The sequence below is a fragment of the Marmota monax genome, unplaced genomic scaffold (genome assembly GCF_021218885.2).
Source record: "Marmota monax isolate L192 unplaced genomic scaffold, Marmota_monax_Labrador192_F-V1.1 WCK01_AAM20220418_F8-fsc00011, whole genome shotgun sequence".
NCBI lineage: Eukaryota > Metazoa > Chordata > Mammalia > Rodentia > Sciuridae > Marmota > Marmota monax.
Genome location: NW_026693082.1, coordinates 12,185,664 through 12,195,554, shown reverse-complemented (window position 1 = coordinate 12,195,554; position 9,891 = coordinate 12,185,664). Strand labels below are relative to the sequence as shown.

At 33.3% G+C, this 9,891-nt stretch overlaps 1 protein-coding gene and 1 long non-coding RNA gene across 5 annotated transcripts in view; one reads left to right on the top strand and one right to left on the bottom strand.

Annotated features, from left to right (window-relative positions):
• Nucleotides 1-285: 285 nt before the first annotated feature.
• LOC131424529 (uncharacterized) overlaps nucleotides 286-9,891 on the bottom strand; it is a 68,417-nt gene continuing 58,811 nt past the window's right edge. Inside the window, exon 3 of the long non-coding RNA XR_009227743.1 lies at nucleotides 286-880. This is a non-coding gene — a long non-coding RNA (uncharacterized LOC131424529). The remainder of the gene's footprint in view (nucleotides 881-9,891) is intronic.
• Nucleotides 3,268-9,891, top strand: part of Postn (periostin) — a 33,104-nt gene continuing 26,480 nt past the window's right edge. For 2 of the 4 annotated variants that reach the window (XM_046454259.2, XM_046454258.2), the window contains exons 1-3: nucleotides 3,268-3,447; nucleotides 4,742-4,840; nucleotides 9,466-9,530. In XM_046454259.2, the coding sequence (XP_046310215.1) occupies nucleotides 3,314-3,447; nucleotides 4,742-4,840; nucleotides 9,466-9,530 (298 nt within the window). In that variant the 5' untranslated portion in view covers nucleotides 3,268-3,313. The remainder of the gene's footprint in view (nucleotides 3,448-4,741; nucleotides 4,841-9,465; nucleotides 9,531-9,891) is intronic. The other 2 variants (XM_046454260.2, XM_046454261.2) reach the window with 2 other exon arrangements.

Sequence of the window (9,891 nt, the reverse complement as noted above, 5' to 3'; positions counted from 1 at the left end):
CTTTTGAATTCCTTCAACCTAAAACGTTTTGTTGTTGTTGTTGTTGGAATGGCCTTTATTTTACTGTCACAAGGGACATCAGGCTAAAACTTTTAAGAAAATATTTTCCTTCCTTCACAGAAGAACAAATATCATTGGATCTTTTCCAGAATTTTAGTTTACAGCTTCTAACCCAGGTACTGGGGAAGATTGGGACCCTCAATGTCCAAGGAGCTTGAAAATAAGAATGCTCCCCACAAGAAGGTGTAGCAACAACATCAAGGCTTTATTGTATTTTATAAGCAAATTCTATTATGTGTAACTTACACATTAGGCAATTAGAATGAAAGTGATACTCAAGACATGCTGTCAAGATCCCATAGATCTTATTAAGAAGCAGGGGTTCTTAAGAATATGGTGCAAATAACTACTCTGGATCATTCAAAACCAAAGAAGTACTGGTTTAAAAACATTCTGCTCTTGGTTTTTGAGTTTACAGGTTGGTTGAATCCATTGTTCACGTCTAATCCTAGACAGTTCTGGGCAAGTTTAAGGTTGGTTATGTGCTGGGAACAGTAAGCACAATGTTACAATGACTTTATAGGCTCCAGAGGCCACAAGATATGTTTCAAAATTCCAGTAGATAATTGGCCAATTGCCAGGAAATTAGCATCCTGGTATCCAGAGACAAATGGCTCTGTCTTTCAGACACATTATTATTCTTCAGTTACATAATAAGTCATTTCTTTTTTGTTAATGCCTTATATTTCTGGGTCAGACTATGCAACCCTGGAAAGTCAGACTTAATTGTCATTATTTCAATCTTCCTCCCAACTGCTAGGAAAAATTGTGTGGCCAATCCAGGGTCAGGATCCTTTCATGAAGCAGAAGAGAAAGAGTCCTGTGTAGAGAGAAACAAAGACAGAAAGAGACAGTTGAGTTGTGATGGGTACTTTGAAAGGGCAGAATTGTGTCCTTCCCTAGATTTTTCAATGTCTTTGCTGAAACTTGGACTGTCTTCTCTTCCCATTTCCTGAAACTGTTTCCATCCCTCACCCTCCTCAAACTGTCAGCTGTGGATTAGGATTTAATCATTAGCTTTGGACTTTCCTTGCTATTTGGCATATAATAGCTCACTTCTGGATTGGCCTCGGCTTTTTAAGTTTAGTACTATAATAAATTCATATTTACCTTAAAATTCTCCTTCTCTTGGATCTTTCTTCAGCCCTAAATTGCTCTAAATTTGTGAGTGTATGTGCGCAATCTGGCTCTCATTTTCAAGTCCTCTTTGAAGTCATTACTAATCCTAACTGTAAATATTTGAGTCCTAGCATTTGTTGACTTCCATGAGACTTTTACAAGTTCCGAACAAAATGCTCAGAATGGATAGATTGAAGATCTTTATTGTTTGAAACTCTGAAAAGAAAAATTGAAAAGCCTCTTTTTGTTGGATGAGCACGTCATGCTTTTTACACAAAAAAATGTAAACCTGTCAGAAAAGAACAGTAATCTTTTACATAGCTATATTATCAAGAATTTCACAATAGTTGACTTACTGATAGTCAGTAGAAATTATTTTCGTAAAACAGTTCTTCTGTCCTACTCAATAATCAGTTACTGGCCACCTATCATTTGTACAACATAAGAATAATGGAAAACTATTCTATGAAGCAAACCAGAGAATTACAGATAAAGTTTGAATAACTCCATTCAAAGAAATATAAATGATAGATTAATATTATTTTTTCTACAATAGGCTAGGGAAAGAATATAATGTAACTTCTACTCTTACGTCTCTCCAGTTGCCCTTGTGAAGTGCTCCTTCACTTTCTATACTTTTATAACATGATTTTCAAATTGAAAAAGAGACCTCTGAAATATATTTCAGAATTTGGTTCATGCATGCTTTCATTAATAAACTTGCAGCATATTGCAGTACTACTTTAATCCTCAAAGGCAAAATCTCATAGAAAGCTTAACTCTTCTGCTATTTGGAAACCTTTCTGGCCCACTCCAGCCTCCCTAAAAACTTTTCTAAGTTTTGGACAATAACAAGAGTCCAGGCAAAATTTCTCTATCTCGCATGTGTGAGTGTGTGTGTGTGTGTGTGTGAGAGAGAGAGAGAGAGAGAGAGAGAGAGAGAGAGGTGGGGAGTCAATCAATGTGCTATTATAGAGGGAGCATTTACTAACAAAATGTATAGAAATTATTCTTTTATTCTAGGATGTATGTATCTTGTTTGAAATGGTCATTTTCAGCCTAATGTTGACCTTTGATATTCATATCTCCTTTATCCAGAGCAATCTGAAGATTTGCCATATCATGTGTGCAGCCATAAAAATGCACGTTACCTTGGCTGAGAATCACATAGTGTAATGTTAAGAGACTTTAGTGACTCTTGTTAAAATCAGAGGAAAAATAATCTTGGCAGTGGCCCTATTTCGTAATACGTATTTAATTATTCCATTACTTTTGGATTAGTAATACTTGTTTCCAAGAGGGGAAGCTTTTGTCCAGTAATTATCAGAAGATGTGCTGCCTGGAGATCTTCAACATCATGTGAGGCATATAATGAAAAAGCCATACAGTGCAAATGTTTCTCCACCCTTTCTGTTCATTTCAAAAAGTTTAGGGAAACTTGCCGAAAGTAGATTTATGTTAATTCTATATATTCTTTGATATTTGAAAAAAAGAAAGGAAATGGGAATCACCTCCCTTGGTTAGTAAGACTGCAAAGAAAATGTGACTTCTCCCCACATGCTTTGTCAGCAAGTTAGAATTCTGATTTCATATTTTATGTAAGTCATAAATCTATCCAGAATTTGTTTTTAATTCCACGCCCATTACCCCTTGGCAATGATCAAAATTACTATCGTTTTTCTGGTGAAAACTAATAACCTTACAGTTCTGATGTGGACTAAAGGTGACAACTGTGATAAGATCAAATAATCACTTCATTGAGTACATGGACATATGCTCTGAATGGGATAGATGGCAGAGTAGTCCTTAAAACGACAGACAAAATCATTTTCAATAAAAATCCCTCTAAAGTACAAAAGAACAAAACTGAAATATGAACATTCAATGAGTCAGTTCTTCATGTAATTAAAGTAAATATCTTCCTTATTATGAGAAGATAAAGGAGTTCACTGTACTCAGTAAATATAACTAACCCAAACAGATTATTTTTGCTGGCAACTTGAAGTTGCTGATGCTTCTTGGAGAGAGTTCAGATTCTCAGGTTGATACACTGCTCCCTCCCACAACCCTGACATGTATATAAACTCTGAGCTCTCCAAAGCCCACTGCCAGTTCTCTTCGTGGACTAACTGCAATGGAGAGACTAAAAATGATTCTTTCCTTACCCATATTTTCTCTCTTCCTGCTCTTTGTTGTTAACCCTGCAGACACCAACGGTTATTATGACAAAGTTTTGGCTCACAGCCGAATCAGGGGCCGGGATCAGGGGTAAGTCAGTGGTTTGGTTTTATGAACTTTTTTTTTTTCCTTTAGCTTGTTATATGTGCAAGTATACATAAAATGTGCATATATGTATAAACTTTGGGGTGTTTTCTTTCTATTTATAAAGTGATAAGAAAAGGGAAATTTGAGTATTCTGTGATTTATGTATGCATTCTAAACTTTTAAAAGAATTACTGTCAAAATAAGAGTGTAATTACTTCTTAAGAGACATTATGTAATTTGAGTCTAATGAACAAAGTTTAACAGGACATTCCTTTAGTATTTCATTTGTGTTTTTATTTCCTTTCAAAGTTAAAGTCTCTATTTGTAGAGGCTACCATTATGTGAAGAGCTTTGAAATATCGCATGCGATGTTAGAGCAAATTTCATTTAAATTATGTATGAAAATTAAGTACTGAGTAATGTAACTAGTTCTCTGAACTCCTTGAAGTATTTTTTATTTGATAGGATGGAAGCAACTATAAAATAGCATTTTAAAACTTATTAACTTGTTAAACATAATAGTAGACATAATTTAGTAACTTAACTGTTTATCTTTTTTTTTTCTTATTTTAATGTGGATCTTGGTCCTGCTTCCTGTGCATCACAGGGACTTTTTTTTTCATAATGTTCCAAACTTCCTAGCCTTATAGTGGAAATAAAAATTACATTTCTATTAGAGGTTAAAAAGTAAAATAAAATTGTGGCTGAGAAGATTTAAATCTATTACTTCCACACAAAATAAATACATTTTCCTTTACTCAACCACATTGTTTAAAAGTTATTTTTAGTACTAATTTACTTCTGTAATTACCTAGAAAATTACAGAGTAAAATGTCTTTGTACAAAGGAAAACTTTGCCCCTTTTATTCTCTGATCTCTCATTGTCCCAGAGAGTCTTAAACATACCCTCATCCCCCAAATCAACACTTTGGGTCTAAAGCTGTCAGTGGATTATCCGTTGTTGAAAATAATAAGACACATAATAACAGAATTATGTTACGCTTAATTCTGTTTGAGTATTCCTATTAGGTTGACTTTTTTTAAATAGTGGTGTTTTACTCTGAGACTCTGAAATGTCTCTCTCTCCCTCTCTCTCTCTCTTCCCCCGCCCCCCTACTGGCTTCAGTTTTTCCAGTGATTTGGCAGAACTGGATCAGGAGTTGGACTGGGACAAGGCTTAAGTCATATCTTTGACTATCAAATCCATGTCTTGACCTTTTTTTTTTTTTTAAACCATCTGACCTACATGTAACTATGAAATACCATTAAACTCTTTTTCCTTTTCTCTATCTTCTAGCCCAAATGTCTGCGCCCTTCAACAGATTTTAGGCACTAAAAAGAAATACTTCAGCTCTTGTAAGAACTGGTATCAAGGTGCCATCTGTGGAAAGAAAACGTGAGTCTCTTCTTTTTCATCATTTGCTCCTTTCAAAGACAACATGGCAGTGAACATACCTTCTCTTGGGTATGCACACCATTCTTGAAAATAACTATCCAAATTTTGAGTTTTTTAAAGACATGGCAAGATATATATATATAAAGAAACTTTTTCTGCATCTCCACCATTACACATGGAACTAGATTTCTCCCTGAATTCACGAGTCCTAGAGGCCAAGAGGAGGAGAAAAGCACAGCAATGTCATTTGTTATAGAAATCAGCATGAGAAACTAACCATTGTTTCTACTCCTTTTTAATTCTCTTTGTTATTTTGACCTCTTTTATCTTAGGCAAGTAAGTTAGTCTCCATGCCTCAGTTTCCATATCTTATCAAAGTAAGTAGATCATAGCCAGGTGTGACAGTGCATACTTGTAATCCCTCAGGAGGCTGAGGCAGGAGAATACCATCTCAAGGTCAGTCTCTGCAACCAGGAGAGACCTTGTCTCAAAATAAAAAATGAAAAAAAAAAGATTAGAACCATTTGGTATGTATCTCAGTGGTAGAGCACCCCTGGGTTCAATCCCCATTACTGTAAAATAAATCAATAAATAAAATACAAGAACAAAGTGATTGAAATCATAAAGAGTTTTGAAGTAAAAATTAATGTATGCCTCCAGTTATTTATAAATTATCTAAAGAACTCCAGTTTACCTGAGTTTTCATGAAGGCTTAAAGTTGGAAAGGACTTAATGTCTCATTTCTTCATTTAATCTATGGATTCCTAGCTCAAGCTGCCAGATCCTCAAGGTCTACAAAGCTGTGAGGGAAGTGCATTACTACATTTAATCCTTCAACAGTAAAAGATTACTCTCTTATGTAGATATTTCACTGATTAAGTTAATTTAAAAAACATTATTTATTGCTTAGTAGACATGCTTCTTGGTTTATTATATCATAAATAGTGATAAGAAGAAAATTCTTGATGTATAAAGTTTAAGAACTACTTGTGTGGTCCCAAGTCATCATTTTACAATTAAGAAGCAGGTTAATGGGTAGGATAAATTACTAAGTAAAAAAAAAAAAGGGCTTTGATGCTGTCCTTAGTCAAGAAAATACTGGAAATAGCTCTTCTGTGCTTCCTATAAATGTAGAACCCACCTTCAGTGTGGGATGCCTTGAGAACCAAAAAACCTAAAGAACCTGCTTAGCACATCATGTTAAAATTCAGTTGCCCTAAATAGAGTGGAAAATTTGGTTAAAACTTATTTCTAACCCAACACTATTGGTTCAAATATTAATATGGAATCACTTAATTTCTGAATCTTGTTCTTGTGGAACATTGGTTTCTAACTTTATTATAGAGTTTCTGAGATGATAAGATGATGAAATGTGTAACAATAACTCCTAATGTAAGTTGTTCTTAAACTTAAACTACCTTAAATAAATGTGTGCGTGTGGATGGGAAAAACAGTTGTGACCAGTTGTCCACTTGAAATGGGAAGGGTTATCTTTAAGGCCAAGCAAAATTCCTTTACACAAGGATATGACCTTAACTGTACTATATCATCTCCCCATGGTGATCAAGTCTAGAACACCACAGGATTTGGCTGCTAGTTTCCTGTTCATTGTCTTAATAGAGTCTCAACTGGATGTTATTTTTTGACCTAGACATTATTGCTCTTAGGTTGGAGACATCTGTTAGATGTGTGAGTCATTCACACAATTATAATGGAAGTTAGTGTTTACAATGATCTTCCTACCCCAGGCTGCAAGCCAGACCCTCCTTGGGAACTCTAAAGCTCTGAATTTTCTTTGTTTTTTGTGTTCTTGGACATCATAAGACATATTTAGAATGCACACTAACTAGGAAAGAAAGGAAAATCTGCATATTTAAGGAAAATCTTTATTACATCCTTCCTGGAGGTTGAGGAAGTGTACTATAGCCTTACTTTAATCATGTAAATATATTAAAGAAGCCAAAATCTATAAAGAACAAAAGCCAAGACTCTTTCTTGCTTTCCATTGAGAGAGACAAATCTTGCTTTGAAGCCTGACCTTTCACCAGAAATGTAACAGTGTCTCCTTTGTCCAAATACATTAGCTAATTTCCCTCAAGAAACTTCATTTGCACAAACACATTTACATCTGTGCACTGAAATAAATGCAAATGCTAGCTTCCTATAACCTAAGAAATCAATAAGATTGACAAGAAGAATGACTGGTTTGCCATCTGCTTGTTTGGCTCCAATTTCCAGAGACATCTTTAAGACTTAATGTATCATTTGAGAAAAATGTTTACCTTCTGATTGAACAGTTGTTTGGGGAATTTGGGGGGAGTTAACTGACAAGTCTAATGAAGAGCATAAACTTCCTGGGTTTAAGATACTGGCCACAGTATATATTGGTTCTGTAATAAATTATTCTCTAGACACTCTTTAAAGAATGTCAGTGACATTTTAAGTTGGCATTCCATGACATTTTAAATACTATTCAGTACATGAAGATAAATTTCCTGTGTTCCAAGTTGTGCATAGTAATATTTTCTTTTCTCCTCCCTTGTCCCACTGACCATATGGGAACATTGAGTTTTATGTAGTATAAATATTCTTTGGGGGAAAAAAACCCACCTTTTTGTTTTAAAAATATCTACTCAGATAATCATGTTGTTAAACTATCAACTAAAATTAAATTCAACTGTTTTTGAAAAATTTTCCCATCTGGTTCATTAATTTTCTACACTAGGGCAGATCTTTGGGTTTTATTAGCATGTGTTGTTGAAATTTTTGTTATGTTAATTTTCTTTTCTATTCACTATTTACTTCAAGTCTCTAGACTAAGCACATCTGTATCTCATTATTTTACTCTATGCAATATGAGTTAAATATAAAGTATAAGCAAATTTAATCAACCCCTTGACATCCCAATATTTACATTTATTTATACAGAGACCCATGTAAATAAATCATTTTCATAGACCATATTAAGATTTTCATAAGATTACCACACAGTTCACATGTTTTCCCCATACCACTTATTCTTGAAATAATATTAAAATTAGTAATTTGAAATAAGCATTTTCCATTTTATTTTTTCATCTTCTTATCTATTAGTTTTCGTCAAGTCAATATTCTATACTAGAAATTTTTTTTTTCCCTTTGGTGGTGCTGGGGTTTGGACCAAGGACCTTGTGCATGCGAAGCAAGCACTCTGCCATCTGAGCTATATCCCCAACCCCTTAGAAACTTTTAATTAACAAAATAGAGAAATAGGAACCCAAGTTCACAAATAATACAAATCATGGGTAATTAATTAGTGAACTTATCTTCAATTTATATGTTTATATTTTTTCAGTTGTATAAGATGGTCTCTTCTGTTATTAAAAGTTGACTTCATGAAAATTTTCTTTCATGATTTTTATCATACTAAATTTTTTATTCTTACAGTTGCCAAAATTTCTACTATATATGTCCAAATTCTATCAGTCCTTTTTACTTATTTAGTACAATTTTCATACTAGATGAAAATAAATAATTAGTGTCTGAATTAGCTAATTTATATTTAATCACTAGGCTGCAAAATAATCTCCAAATAATTTTCTTAATCCATATGATAAATAATTTCCAATTAAAATTATAAAATGGTATTTATTTCCCCTTTACTTGTCATAATCTATTTTCATTTGCTCTTTGATACATTCCTCTTTACATTGCTACTAGAAGAAAATATAATACATTAGGTAAAATTTTAATTAAAAAATACTGTCATCTTGGCTAACATGAAAAAGTCCAAAAAATGCCCTAAATAAGATGAAAATCAGGATTAATCATTAACAAAGTGAAAATAATGAAAATAATTAGATAACTTTAGTTTATTATTTTATCTCAAAGTATAGAAAATTAGATAAAGTTATTTGGGGTATATTTTTGGTTGAAATTTCTGGATTTTGCCTTAATTATTGCTGTAGAAAGTAGCATACTTTGTAAACTTTGAACAGGGAAACATTTTCATGAATATTGTATTCTAGCAACTTAAAAGAAATATTTATATTGTGTTTTCAAATTTGACAAAAATAAAAATAAATAGAAGATTTTAAAGATTATGTTTGCCATGATCAGATTAATAACTCTACTGACAATTCAAACCAAACAATAGCATTATTTATTCTAGTTAGAAATGAGGTGGACTTTTATGGATCAGAATGGGTTAATATATAGTTTTTCTATTGTTTCTATGAACCTTATACTAATGAACATTTTTAGTTAGTTGTAGTATACAAAATTATTCCAAAATCACTTTTATTTGAGATTCACAACTACCTTGTGAGTAAGTATTGTTGCCTCCATGTCCATGTTAAATATCTGGGGAATCTACAGTGCTAGTTTATCAAATGATTTGCCTGAGGTCATATATCTACCAAGTAGTAAAACCGGGTCACAAATTTTGTTCTTTTGAATCAAGATTGCAGACTTTCCACAGTGCTGTGAGACTGTAGAAAACAGTCAAACTAATATACATATATTGATGCAGGGGTTGTGGTTTCTAGACTCAATAAATTGTGACAGTGACACATTTTGCCAAGATTACATCACAATATATCCTATGCAGTTCTCTATTTTAATATTAATTTTCTTCCAATGCACAGGACAGTGTTATATGAATGTTGCCCTGGTTACATGAGAATGGAAGGAATGAAAGGCTGCCCAGCAGGTAAATTCTAAGTTAATTGTAATGAATTAAATGAGGAATCTGTCTTCTGCAAGAAAGAAACATTTGAGAAAGCTTTTGGAGAAGTGGTACATTGGGCTGGAGATATAGCTCAGTTGGAAAACTACATGCCTCACATCCCCAAAGTCCTGGATTCAAATCTAGCACCATAAAAACAAAAAAAGAAAGAAACAAAGAGAGAGAGAGAGAGAGAGAGAGAGAGAGAGAGAGAGAGAGAGATGATGTGTGTGTTTTCTTAGCACCATTGTTAAACCAACATATGTTATCCATATCTTTGTGCTAATGATGAATTTATCATAGAAATATAATAGTAGAATATTCTTCTCATGGACTGGATACTGGA